Here is a 15,091-nt window from a genome sequence, read left to right as displayed (position 1 = left end):
AGATCCTGTGGATAACGTAGTGGAGTAGACGGTTAATGATCTAGTTGCTTGCAGTGGTGGCTAAACGTATCCGTGAAAGAACTCCGTCAGGAACTGAGTTGATAATTGTATCAGCAGTGAAGAGGTGGAATCAAGTGAGTGGTCCTGAAAAGGGTGTTAACTGTTGTACATCTATGATTGTCCAAGAGCAGTACATGTAAGTTGCAGTTTCGGCGCCGATACCACTCGAGTAGACAGTGTTCGGGGCATGGAACTGTAAAAGTAGGTGAATTCAGGTCATCCAGCGGAGGGATGAAAGTACCATGGAATGCAAAAGCTGTGCTGGCGTTGCTTACTAACTAATTTTCCAACCTGACCAACGCCGAAATACCTTGATAAAAATTATTTTTTCGTGTTCATTCATATTTTGCAGATTCTCATATCTTGTTTGCTTCTTATGGTCAGATATTTGTGTGAATCCGAATTCGGAACGGCACAAGCTGTGGTGTTTCTGGACGCTGACCCATGACCTAAGAGCCGGAAGGATCCTCTGCAGGCTGATGGCTAAGGCTGATGAGATGATATGATTGGTTAGGTATGGCACAAACATATTAATAACACAGCCACACACAAAAAATAAAAGTTATGTGCACCGGAACCAGGACATAGGTTCGATATATTTTGTCACACAGAATCCGTATTTCGAAACCCCACGAAGATCGATCGTGTCACTTTTTTATTATAAGCGAAAAAATTGAGCAATTTTGGATAGAAAGGATACACGTAATTCAGTTATGAAAAAAAAAAAGAGTTCTATGCAGCTAACCCCAGGGTACGGATTCGATGTATTTTGTTACACAGAATCCAAATTTCCAAACCCTAGGACGATTGACCGTATCAATTTTGTTTTATGAGCAAAAAACGTGTGTCATCCCTATCCATAATCGTTTCTGTTTTTCGCACATAAAAAAAACATTGACACTGCCAATCATCCCGGGGTTTTGTAATTTGGATTCTATGTAACAAAATATATCTAATCCATACTATGGGATCCGCTGAACAGAATTTTTGTGTTTTCGCATAGCTGTATTACGTGTATCTTCCCTATACAAAATCGCTCAAGTTTTTCGCCCATAACAAAAGAAATGGACACGATCGAGCTCCCTGGGATTTATAAATTTGGATTCTGTGTAACAAAATACATCCAATCCATGCCTTGGGTCCGGTGCACAGAACTTTTATTTTTGTGTGGCTGTGTAATATATTAAAAGGATTTTTTTGTGTTTCTTAGGATGATTTAATAATTTCTGGATGGGTTTTTTGAAGAATGGTAACTGATCAAGAACTTCGAAATGAGAATATATCCTTAGGTGGAATAGATGACGTTGATGGAGGTTTGGATTATTTCTTTCGTGGATTTATGAATGGCTTGCTGCATTGTATGTCGTTTATTTTTGTTAAGTAGCCATGGTTAAAATAGATGCGACGCACTTAATGATACTATTGATGTTTTTTGTACCACTTGATGCACAATGTCTTCCATAGGACTGGTAGTATTAGTAGATTTATTGTTGATTGACTGAGTCCTGTCAGTATATGTGATAGTGTAATTGGTTAAGTGTTGTCTTTTATTTAACTTCCTGGTTGTTGGTGATCGTTTTGATCCTTAAAGGACCCGAGGATTGACATTAGGAGGCGCTAAAATGTATTGAATAGAGGTCGTTTAGAGCACGTACTATGTCCAGTCCTCTTATCTGTAACTTTATAATTAGCACAGAACTAACAATTTATTGAATTAGCACATATGTTAATGTGTGCCTCTCCACATGCAAAACATATTCTCGGAATATTACAGGAGTAACCATAATGTCCGTGCTGATAACAATTATAGCATGGTATGGTCTTGCTGTAGCTCTTGAAATTTCTATCATGTAATATTTGGAGAAGAGCTTTATTCAAGAATTTATAAAGTTAGTTAAAGCTCAGGACTGGAAGAAAATATGAGAGCGACTGTCATCATCTATGACTATATTCGGATGGCATTAGTGAAATCAGTGTCTTCAGAGTGGAGTTCTTGAATGATAGATGAGGTACTATAGTTTAGCTCCGTACTTTTTACAGCACATGTGAAACTAGGTGCTAGTTTTTTCAGGGGGCAGTCGCTTCTTACTTGTGCTGAAATTCTGTATCGTATCCTGTGCTAAGGTTTAAGTGAGGTAGAATTTATAGACTGTTATTATGCGAAACCAAAAGGTCCTCTATTAAGAGTAGAAATAGCTTTTAGTGAGCAATAAGACAAAACTCAAGCTCATGGCGGAAAATAGTTCATTCCCGACTCCGGACAGACTTTTCTTCTTCTGATCTAGAATAATCGAAATCCAAAATTATTGTTCACTTTTACTTCCTTGTTAGTACATCTGACTGTAACCGTCAGCACGTGATAGGATCTCCTTCTTTGGTAATAAAGTTTGTAGCATTCGATGTTGTCTTAATTTAAATGATGTGGTACTCATCGAACATCCGAAACTTAATTCGATGACAATACAATAATTGCTTAGTGCAGTGCCCTAACGATGACTGCTTCCTGGTGGACATCGACTAGCAGGACGCTGTCCTCGCCCACTGTGAAGCAGATGGACTTAAATTAAGGGAAAACCAGACGTATCAAGGATGATGACTTACAGGACCACTTAACTTTGGGGAAAAATATCTAACAGAAATCATCACAAAGAGTAAAATGAAAAGATGAAGATAGAAATTAAGGAAATACAATTTTAAAGGTGCGGGTGATAGAATAAAGATTTGCAACGTCCTCATAGAGGGCAATGTCCTCGAAAAGGGTAACAACGGACGATGGTCTTAGGCAGCTGGTTTGGAGATTGATCCCTCCCATGGACACTGAAAGACACCTAAATGGGAGCAGACATTTCGTATCGTAACAAAACTATATCGGAAGTACACTAGCAAGTACATAATATCGTTAATGAAATATAGCCTAAAATTTTCTTTTTAATTTCTGAATAACTAAAATATTGTCCAAATATAAGACATCGCTAAGTAGATCACATTCGAGCTGAACAAGATAACATGCTTGAGGGTATATTCTCCTGTGTACTTTACGAGAAAATCAAGAAAACGAGTTTTGTAGCCAAGAAGTTATGTCGTTCTTATTAATAATGACCTTTTTATAGTTCTGGAACAAATTCACCGTTAAGCAGCAGATTGTTGTTTGTTTTTCCAGTGGCTTACGGAAGGGGGTTCTGGGTTTACCGCCTCCGTTTGAGTAAGATATTGTGCAAAAAATATACATTTTATTACATTTTATTAAGTGTTATGTGAATTCACGATCCGCTCGGGAAAGTAATACTCCCAGAAGTAACTTTTTTCGCTCGCTACGCTAGCCAGCTGTTTTAAGTTGGTCACAAAATTTACATCATGGGGATCAAGGTGGAATAAAACGAGCCCTGCTGGGCTTCTAACCCGTTACTACTACTACTTACTATTATTATCTGCACAAGAGTAAGTATATCCTTTAATGAGTATTGTTATCATCTTATTTTAATGGAAAACGTGTTATGAAAATTCTTCTTTCCCTAGGCAGGGTTTGAACCCAAGCCAAAAGCGATTTCCATTACTAGCATGTTGCGCTAGCACGCGCGACCACGAGAGCAGCAAGAGTTTGATTTCTGCTATATATAAGCTACGTGCCAAGAAACGGATAACGCCAACCAATCAGATCCGTGTATTTAGTTTCTACTTCCAAGAGCATTACTTCCCCGGGTAAGTCCTTTCAATTCAGCATTAGCAATAAGCAAAGGAAGAAGAAACGAATTCATAAGTGTGTTGCACTGTGTTATTGTAAAAAAAATAGCGTTATATTGATATGGTCGTGGGCAATGTTTGCTGTATTTGTGAAAACATCAAATGATCAATTGCCGGACAAACTCAATATATGCCATATTGAATGGTGTGATTAAACATAGTTAAATTTAATATCTAATATCGTTTCGTTACAGACACTGGAAAGTAGTTAAAACAACTTTTAAGGTATGTATAAAAACACTTGAAATTATTTGAACTTAGGATCTTGAAACCTTCTTCCCCTTAACGAACTTCTGCATACGCAACTGTGTCTTTTCATACTGGTGACACAAATACATTTAGACACATATTACAAATCAATTGCAGACTATGCTTGAAATTAAATGAACCGTATTGAATTTTAAAACGAAACACACAATAATGCAAAATCAAATCAATTTGAAAACTAGAAGAGAGTGTACTTACGATTAGCTCCTACTATTTTGTAGTTAGAAGCACCCGATGTGGTGAACGTTCTTTTGACGGTAATTTCGTCCCCATATTCATCATATTTATACGGAAATCTTCCGCTGTTTAGTAGGGTTATTTCTATAGTGGCTAAACTCTTGCCCTTTTTGATGAAGTCTACGAATATAATATGCAATTAAAAGAAAGAAAAACATTATTAAAATAGAAATAGCTGTATCGAACAAAATTTAAGATTTAAACAATACATTTAATATGAATAATACTAAAATTGTATTCTATATCTTCCTTGGACTTTCCAATATTTAATTGAGAACTAAATAATGTGCATCACTTGATTGATTGATTGAATTTAACGTCCCTTTCATCAGCGAGGCTATATCGGACGGTAAAATGTGCATCTCATTAGAATTTCTGTTGAGAGGTCTCTTTATGTTAAATATGTTTAACCGAAGAAGTGTTCAGTAATTAGGAACATCTGTACTTGTATGACATTGAACATTTTATTTTAGAATAATTTATGATTGCGGAATCTGAGACGAATATTCGGACCCAAGAGGAACGGGAATGGGGAATGGAGGAAACTTCATAACGAGGAACTACGTAATTTGTACTGTTTAATATTGTTAGAGTCATCAAGTCTAGGAGGCTCAGATGGGCAGATCATGTAGCCAGAATGAAAGAAAGTAGGAACGCTTTCAAAGTCTTTAACTGGAAGACCAATCGGAAAACGACCATTAAAAAGACCTAGGTGCAGATGGGGAACAATATTAAGATGAATCTCGTAGAAATAGGAATACAAAGGAGAAACTGGATCCAGTTGGCTAAGGATAGAAGTCAGTGGAGGGCTTTTGTGAACGCGGCATTGAACCTTCGGGTTCCATAGGACATAGAGTTAGTTATGGTTGCGGAAACTGCGATGGACAAATAGACAGTTCCATACAGAAAGCTACACAATGTGGAATTCTTTTTCAGTTGAGAAATCTTGGGCAAAGAGCCTTTGATTTAACCAAGAAAAGGGAAAGTTATATACGTACAAGAATGGATTTTAAGGAAAGTGGCAACAATAATTGAGCTTAGATATCATTGGGATCATATAAGATCCTATGACGAGCCGCAACGGAGAACCATCTAATTCTCATTATTACAAATATTAAATGTGTTACCCATCATTTGTATAGGTTTGCCCCCAAAATAAGAAGAATAAAATCGGGGAAAAGAGTATTGCAGAGCGAAATACAAATTCTTGAAAATAGCTTCCTTGTGCAATGACAACCGGTTGCCAGCTCCTCTGCCAATCGCCGTACACCTCCTGGAAAGTGTTGACGGGAATTTCGTCACGGCCTCTTTGACCTTATCCAGTGTTCAAAATGGTTCCCTAGAAAATGGTTCCAAAAAGTTTTTTTTTAATTATTCTTGGAAACAAAAAGAGGTCCGGCGATTATCTGTCCCTGCGGCACACACTTTTTGTGGATAACGCCTTTTGAGTCGAAGAAGACGATCGTCTTCATCCGAGACTTGCTCATCCTTGCTTTTGATGTGTGTGAACTTAGGAAGTCCACATTTGAAAAGTATAAGTATTTGCATCTCATATGTTTATACTGCGTTTGTACCGGTTTGTACCGTAAAAGTTTTCATTTGTACCGGTTTCAAATTCGAGAAAATCGAAAAATAAAGTGGCCCTAGTAAGTTCACGTGAACAAGAATATGTGTCATGCGACTTACCTAACCCTGCACTGATGATGTCCGTGAGTGAAGTATTAATAATTAATTCCTATATAAGATAAGGTTTTCTTTGTAATTAGCGCACTACCATCTATAATAATAAGTATGAAATGTAATTTATTTTGTATTTTAATTGTAAGAGTAAATCAAGACTACATGACATATTAGCCTAATAGTTAAATCTGAAAGAAGTTTGTCACTAGAAGCAATATTTGCAAAGCTGTAGACAAATAAACTTATTTGTATAGTGTTCCAAAACGCTTACTCGCATTTAAACCAAAGCACCCCTGGGAATTCTCCTCCATTTAATGTTTAATTTATATTTACTTTTCACTCCTACAAAACAATGGAGTGTGATGAAAATATTTTGAATTCTCTATTTCTTTTATTTAAGTTGATAGCTTAAAGTTGATAAAGAGTTTAATGTAATGATTGGAATTCAAAAACATTTTGAATCCCAAACTAAATAGTTTTTCTTTTCTTAATTTAAAAGTAGGAGAGGTAAGGATGAAGAGGTTGGATTTTTATTTTATAGTATGATTAGACTTTTTATAAACAACAAGTATGACATAAATGGTTACATTAAAATCCGTGTGTAATTAAAACTAATGCTTCTGTTGTAAGAAAGATTATACAGTTTGTTTATGAGTTACGTTTTGTGTACATTCCTGTTACATTTTGGTTTTAAAGTACTCCTAAAGGTATGATAATTCTATTTTTAAAATTTGCTAAATTCCGTATCAAATTTTGCTAAGTAGTAAATAGTCAATAAAACAGTTGAAGTAACTGAAAACTTTAGATGTGAAGATTTGTTGTGTAAGTCTTTCATTTTATTTTACGGATATTGTTTGCACTTTGAATAAGACTCTCTATTTAAACATTTTAAATAGTCAATGTAAAAACAGGTCTTATTTTTACCACGTAAATAAAGTTTGGTTTGTGCTCTATATCCGTTGAATTTTAATGTAATTATTATTGGTATGCATATATTCTTCAAATTTGAAGAAATTAGTCAACAGTCTTTCTATGTTCACGTTAACTTAACAGGAACTTTACTTTCCGATTTTCTGGAATTTGAAACCAGTACAAACGAAGTTTTTACGGTATGTCCACGTGAACTTAGCAGGACTACTTGATTTTTCGATTTCCTTAAAGTTGAAGCACGTACGAACGAAAACGTTTACGGTGCAATCTAGTACAAACACAGTAGAAACGATTCGTACAGAAAAATCTTCAAATTTGTAAAATTTATATTCTGGTAATGCTATGTTCACGTAAACTTACCAGGACTACTTTATTTTTCGATTTTTAGAATTTGACGCCGGTACAAACGAAGGTACATTCCGGTACAAACGCAGTACAAACGTATGGGATGCAAATATTTATAACTTCTAAACGTTGAAACGTACCTCTCCTCCTTACAGATAGGAAAAAGAAGACGATTTATTTATTTACGATTAATCACGATATCAGAAGGAATAAATAAATAAAAAAACGCTTACTTTCCGTCCATGAAAGAGAAAAAAATACCGGAATCAGATAGTCAATTTTTGACACACCTTATTGTTTCCAGTTACTTAAACTCACTCTTTCAAATATTTACAATTTAATTTGCATAAAGAAAAACCGAAAAAGGAAATAAAAAAAATTATATCGATAGTTATTTAACCCAGGTCCTTTCTAGAATTGTACACCAGCAGTAAGATCTGTGAAGAAATCCTTTATCTTATTTTTTTATAGTTTTGTATTTGCAAATATATATTAGTTATGTATTGATAAATAAGGTTAATTTAAACAGATTACCTTTATTGTTTCAGACAATATTAATGCTACAAACCAAAAATACAACGAGAACTCATAATAGCTTCAGCAGAAATTAACTATGATCGTATCACCGACTTCAGTCTATACAAGATCATATTTTCATGATTTGAATGCATCACTCAGTTGTATTCCAAAGACTTAATACATTTAGAAACACTACAATATTTTTACTTTCATTTCCTTAGCTAGATCACACATATTGGAGTTTTGTTGGTTATAATATGATAAGTAGCCATCTACGGAACATTACTAAGACTGACTGAACATATTACATATACATGTACGTCATAAAATTGATATGGGCTGATCCGATCCAATAACTTTATAATGATTTTAATATGCGTCTCAGAAAAATGAGTGAATCCCATCAAACCTAACCACTAGCCAGGTATGCAGGAAGTGTATTGGCGGTACGCATAGCTACAAACTGCTTGCCATCTTTATCAATTCATTTCAAAGCAGGAGCAGGAGCATATACTAATCCAGCCATACACTAAAATACAACTACTTCGTGATGATGAGTTATGAACTATCTACAAATGACATGCAACTACAAAAAAAATCCAAGAGAGAAAATATTTGATATCGAGAGAACGCATTTGCAAATGTTTATCACAACTTGCTTTTCACAGTAATAATTATTTATATTTAGATCAGCACCATTAATCAACCTAATCTAAATAATGAGTCAGTCTTAATACATGAAGAGCAACAAACCAAACTGAAGTCCCCTTTAAATAAACACGTTAGGCCACTGTTGACCTAGATATTTACGTGATGAAAGCTGTTTCCGAGATGTAACGGTAATATCATTCACAGTGATCATGGCTAATGATAATACGGACAACGAAACAAATTTTGATTGAAGTTGACAGACTACTATTATAATCAAGTATTATTAAATTTCATTCTAGTGGAGAGATGTACAGGAAATGCGTAAGATGCGTGACGCAACACTGATTTAACTATACATCGTAATGCAAAACCTTTCCATATTTAATCAAACTGGTTTTATCATAACAGTTAATGTTCATACTAGTGGGTTGCTATGGTAATGTTATGGTTGTAGCCTACGAGGCGCCATCTTAAGTTGGCAGCTTCAATCTTGGACGAATAAAGCTATTAAATTATGTTACCTGAATGGCAGCAAATTCTCTTAAAAACAGTGACTAGGTTTCAGGTACCAAGGGCTTCCACCTCCGAAAGTTCACAAGCTCCACAAGCTCGGCTGTCGATTCCCTTTATAACTGGATTTCAGCCGCTATATTATTCCTGTTCCACAAAATGGCGGATTACACCAAATCTTTATCGGGTGGCATCCTAAAATGCATTATACTAAATTTTTATTGATCCTCCTGTTCCACACTAAATCCTATAATATCAAGGTTTGATCTGAAAACTTTTTCGATAAGGTTAAAGTCCAAAAGTGAAAATTTTCTACGTTGACTTTCAAATTACAGGAGGATCCGCCACCGGTAATCTGTTGTTTATAACTTTTTACTTCTTCTTCTTCTACAAAGTACGTCACTAATCTCAAGGACGATAGTACCAACTCACTTCGTCTCGCAACGAATTCATTTTAATTTCAAAATATTGTTTTGAATGTATACTGTCTTTCCCGATTAATAATTTACGTTATTCTAATATTTAACTTTAATATAATTGGCTAATGTTCCGTAGTTTCAAGGTAATCATGTTATATGGAAAGTTACAAAAGTGACAAAATTAGCTTGTTTAGTTTCACCCAAACAAAAATAATCTATCAGTTGCATATAAAACAAACATAGTTAAAGGGAAAAATTAATGAAGAATCAACCTAACAAAATATCATTATTATAACATTAACTATATCAAAAGTGACAGATTACCTATATGGGTGCTACCAAAACAATAGCGCCAACAACAAACTAATCCATGTACTATATCAACACTGCACAGATTAACTATACGAGTGCCACCAATGTTATAGAACAAACAAGAGTGAGTTTAACTATACGGGGGCCGCCAGACAATAGAATAGGCAACAAAATAATCAATGTATCGTTACCGGGAAACCGGTACGTTACATTTTTCCCCAATGGCCCAAAAAATATATATATTTTTTTTAATTGAAATCCTTAAGCAATTCTTCCCGTTTCTCTATCGAGCAATCAAAAAGTTTTATGTTACATAAATTTTGTGGTGGTACTTCTCTCCCCTTTAGATCCTTTAACCAAACAGAGTTATTGTGTAATTTTGTTACCACATAAGGCCCAGTATAAACAGGCATATACTTATGTGTAATCTTCTTAAAAGCATCAGAAAGAAAATGCGTTCGGACCATTATAAAATTTCCTTCCTTAATCTCTACCAGATGATTCGAACTCTTTTGTAAATTTCTTTTTTCTTTTTGAGAATAGTCGAGGTTCCACTTGTATATAACGCCTCGAATTCTCCACACTCTGTAATTCTTGGGGCCAAGGAAAATTTTCGCGAAACCTATCAGCTGCTGAGAAAGAAATAAATAATTCCGCAGGCGTACATTTAATAGTGCTATTGTACGAATAATTAAGTAAGTCCTGCGCAGGTTTTAACACGGTTTTCCATTTCGTATGGTTATTTTTACACATCAACCTTATTATTCGGTTCAACTCACGATGAGAACGTTCTACGATCCCGTTCGCCCTCGGGTTGTATGGAGAGATTAGAATATGGTGAATTCGACGCTCAATACAAAAGGTTTTCCACTGTTGCGAAACAAACTGTGGACCTTTATCAGATACAATGTGAGTCGGATACGGACACAAGTAGAAATATTCATTTTCTAGAGTTCTGATGATTTCCGGAGTGGTTGCCGTTTTTAAAGGTAAGTAGCAAATGAAACGAGTGTATACATCAACAATGGACAAAACATAATAATAGCCATAACTACGAGGGAGCTTTCCTACAAGGTCAATACATAATTTTTGATGGGGCTTCTCTGCAGTGATATGAAGGTCTTCACGAGCAATAATCCGATTCGAGAATTTGGTTTGAGCACACGCTTCACAATTATTTATAAATTTTCTAAATGTTCTTTTCTGATATTTCCAAAAAATAACTCTCGAGCTAATTTAATACATTTATTTACACCAAAATGTCCGGTCTCATGAATACGTCTAATTACTTGTTCAGTTAATTTCGCAGGAATTACTAACAGCTAACGCTTTAGTTTAGAATTTCGAATATATATTAAATCATTCACTATTCGAACGCGATCATTTATAGTTCCAGTATCTAACTTCGTTTTCAATTCACAACAATACTCATCTACGGTTTGCAAGGATGCTATCTCGTCGACCTCAAACCATGTGTTAGCATCGTAATGTATGAAATTTATATGATATTCTTCCGATTCGGTTGGCAGTTCAGGAGTATTTCTACTCAAGATATCCGCTATTTTATTGTCAATCCCTTTAATATGCTCGAATCGGAGATCGAAACGTTGTAATTTTAATAAAATCTTAGTAGTTCTGGGGTCGAGATTTTACAGAGTAAATGCATAAGTCACTGCCTTATTGTCGCAATGTACCGTGACTTGTCTACCTATTATGTAATACGCAAAATGTTCACATAAAAATAGGACCGCTAATAATTCTAATTGAAACACAGAATATGATACTTCATATAATTTTAGTTTACGACTAGCGTATTCGATAACAAACAGCTCTCCATTTTCATCATATTGACCAAGATAACCTGCTAAATTTTCCAAAGACGCGTCCGAGAATAAATGAAAAGACTTAGTGAAATCAGGTTGACTTAGGGCTGGAGGTTCACTCAACAACCTTCTCAATTGTTCGAATCGTTCTCACAATTCCTCGGTTAAACAATACTTCCGATCCTTTTTTAAAAGTTCGAAGAAAGGTGCAGTTAATGCAGCGAATTGAGGAATGAATTTCCTTCTCCAAGAGAGAATTCCTAAGAAAGATCGCAATTTTTTCTTGGTTCTCGGGATTGGAAAATACTTAATTGCTTCGTTCTGCTTTGGATTCGGTTTTAATTCCGTTCCACTCACGACATGTCCTAAAAATAAAATTTCAGTCTGTACAAACTGACATTTTTTTTAAAATTTAGAGCAAAATTCCCAAAGGTCAAGATTTTGAATAATTCTTCTAAATGACGAAAATGTTCAACTAAATTTGGGCTATAACATAACAAATCGTCAAGGTACACAACTACGAAATGTCGAGTGGTTAATCCGAAGTATGAATTCATGATATTTTGGAAAATACTAGGGCTTGACTTGAGTCCCATCGGTAACACACATAGTACATATTGACGACCAAGGTACATGAAACTTGTATACTGAAATGAATCCGGGTGTAGTTTTACCCCGTAGTATCCCATAGTAGCATCCATGGAACTAAAGATTTTGGCACCTGAAATTCGTGTCAGTATCTCACTAATAGTTCCACTTGGATTTTAGGGCTAATTATCTTTTCATTCAGTAAGCGAAGATCGATCACTGGTCTAACGCCTCCTGATGTTTTTCTGACACAGTGGATAGGGTTTCTATAGCTACTGGGGTGTTCTTTCGCCATCCCTAGCTTAATCCATTTCTTTAACTCTTTCTCGAACTCTTGTTGCATGGCCTGAGGAATGGGATAGATTTTTCCCACCACAGGTTCCTGATCAATGACCTCAATTCTATAAGGAGCTCAACGGATAAGTTTCGGGTATTCACAATACAGATGTTTGTATTTGATTAGTAATGTCTGTAATTGTAATTTAGTATCAATATCTAAATCTTCCCGTTTATTAATATATTCTATAATTTCTAATTCCGAAATTTCACCATAATCTACACTCTGTTCATCAGAAGAGGAAAAACATCATATCGATTGCCAATCAATTGAGGACTATCTACCTGAACTAATAATATTTTTGGATACGAGATATCTAGAGTCACCTTTTCTTGATTATTGTTTTTCAAAATTAATTTTCTATTAGAGCTATCTAAAACTACGTGAAATTTTGCGAAAAACGGTGATCCTAACAATAGCCCTGCTTTCATATCTTTTACAACGAACACAGGCACATCGAAAAGATTATCCTGAATATTCAGGGTCAACTCTAGTAATCCCTTTACTGGGAAACTATCCTTTCCAGCAAACGCGTTTAAGTGAACACTGGGCACAGGTTTAAGTTTGGCATTACGGAAAGAATGTTGTAATTGTAACCAAATATTATAATTTAATAAATTTAGCTCAGCTTCTGTGTCCAGGATACACTTTATTTGCAGTTCCCCTACTCTACAACTTACCGAAGGTGATGGAAATATTTCAAACTCTCGCTGCGTTACGTCCTCTTCCTCTTCCTTGAGAACAAAATAAGTTAATAATTTTAAAGAAGGTGATTCGATAGCTTTCCGAACATCAAAGCTTTTATTTGTAAATTCAAATTCATAATTTCCACCTAAATTTTGTTTTGGGGAGAGAAGTTGGCTAGAGCAGTCATCGTCTCCCCTTAAGGACAACTGCTCAACAGGTTTTCCGAAGCCAGAGAAGAATTAGCCGTAAACTCAGAAGTGCGGTTATTATTTGTTGACCCTACAGTGACTGAAGGATAGGGTGGATTCAACGTGGATGTAACTGAAGTTACAACGGGCATGTTAGGAGAGAAATGCGAACTAACTACTGGTACTGGAGGATACTGCCCAAATGGTTTCAGATTATACATCCCAGGTACCAGGTAAGGGATTGGTCCATTCCCATACATCATAGGGAAGTGTTGAGCTTCTATCATATGTCTGATTCTATTATCTTCATTCACTTCCCAATTGGATTTTTGATTCTTACTTCTCCTCCAATTTCTACGTTGTCTTCCGATGTATAGTTAAATCAGTGTTGCTTCACGCATCTTACGCATTTCCTGTACATCTCTCCACTAGAATGAAATTTAATAATACTTGATTATAATAGTAGTCTGTCAACTTCAATCAAAATTTGTTTCGTTGTCCGTATTATCATTAGCCATGATCACTGTGAATGATATTACCGTTACATCTCGGAAACAGCTTTCATCACGTAAATATCTAGGTCAACAGTGGCCTTACGTGTTTATTTAAAGGGGACTTCAGTTTGGTTTGTTGCTCTTCATGTATTAAGACTGACTCATTATTTAGTTTAGGTTGATTAATGGTGCTGATCTAAATATAAATAATTATTACTGTGAAAAGCAAGTTGTGATAAACATTTGCAAATGCGTTCTCTCGATATCAAATATTTTCTCTCTTGGATTTTTTTTGTAGTTGCATGTCATTTGTAGATAGTTCATAACTCATCATCACGAAGTAGTTGTATTTTAGTGTATGGCTGGATTAGTATATGCTCCTGCTCCTGCTTTGAAATGAATTGATAAAGATGGCAAGCAGTTTGTAGCTATGCGTACCGCCAATACACTTCCTGCATACCCGGCTAGTGGTTAGGTTTGGTGGTGGATTACAGCCGCTATATTATTCCTGTTCCACAAAATGGCGGATTACACCAAATCTTTATCGGGTGGCATCCTAAAATGCATTTTACTAAATTTTTATTGATCCTCCTGTTCCACACTAAATCCTATAATATCAAGGTTTGATCTGAAAACTTTTTCGATAAGGTTAAAGTCCAAAAGTGAAAATTTTCTACGTTGACTTTCAAATTACAGGAGGATCCGCCACCGGTAATCTGTTGTTTATAACTTTTTACTTCTTCTTCTTCTACAAAGTACGTCACTAATCTCAAGGACGATAGTACCAACTCACTTCGTCTCGGAACGAATTCATTTTAATTTCAAAATATTGTTTTGAATGTATACTGTTTTTCCCGATTAATAATTTACGTTATTCTAATATTTAACTTTAATATAATTGGCTAATGTTCCGTAGTTTCAAGGTAATAATGTTATATGGAAAGTTACAAAAGTGACAAAATTAGCTTGTTTAGTTTCACCCAAACAAAAATAATCTATCAGTTGCATATAAAACAAACATAGTTAAAGGGAAAAATTAATGAAGAATCAACCTAACAAAATATCATTATTATAACATTAACTATATCAAAAGTGACAGATTAACTATATGGGTGCTACCAAAACAATAGCGCCAACAACAAACTAATCCATGTACTATATCAACACTGCACAGATTAACTATACGAGTGCCACCAATGTTATAGAACAAACAAGAGTGAGTTTAACTATACGGGGGCCGCCAGACAATAGAATAGGCAACAAAATAATCAATGTATCGTTACCGGGAAACCGGTACGTTACA

At 35.2% G+C, this 15,091-nt stretch overlaps 1 protein-coding gene across 1 annotated transcript in view; it reads right to left on the bottom strand.

Moving 5' to 3' along the window:
- LOC145672601 (structural maintenance of chromosomes protein 6-like) overlaps nt 1–15,091 on the bottom strand; it is a 355,639-nt gene that overhangs the window by 239,403 nt on the left and 101,145 nt on the right. Inside the window, exon 7 of the mRNA XM_081741761.1 lies at nt 4,267–4,425. Within this exon, the coding sequence (XP_081597887.1) occupies nt 4,267–4,425 (159 nt within the window). The remainder of the gene's footprint in view (nt 1–4,266; nt 4,426–15,091) is intronic.

The sequence above is a fragment of the Thermobia domestica genome, chromosome 16, assembly GCF_964235325.1.
Source record: "Thermobia domestica chromosome 16, izTheDome1.hap1.1, whole genome shotgun sequence".
In the NCBI taxonomy this organism is placed as follows: Eukaryota; Metazoa; Arthropoda; class Insecta; order Zygentoma; family Lepismatidae; genus Thermobia; species Thermobia domestica.
The sequence above is the reverse complement of the archived record's forward strand: the minus strand, read 5'-3'. Positions and strand labels throughout refer to the sequence as shown.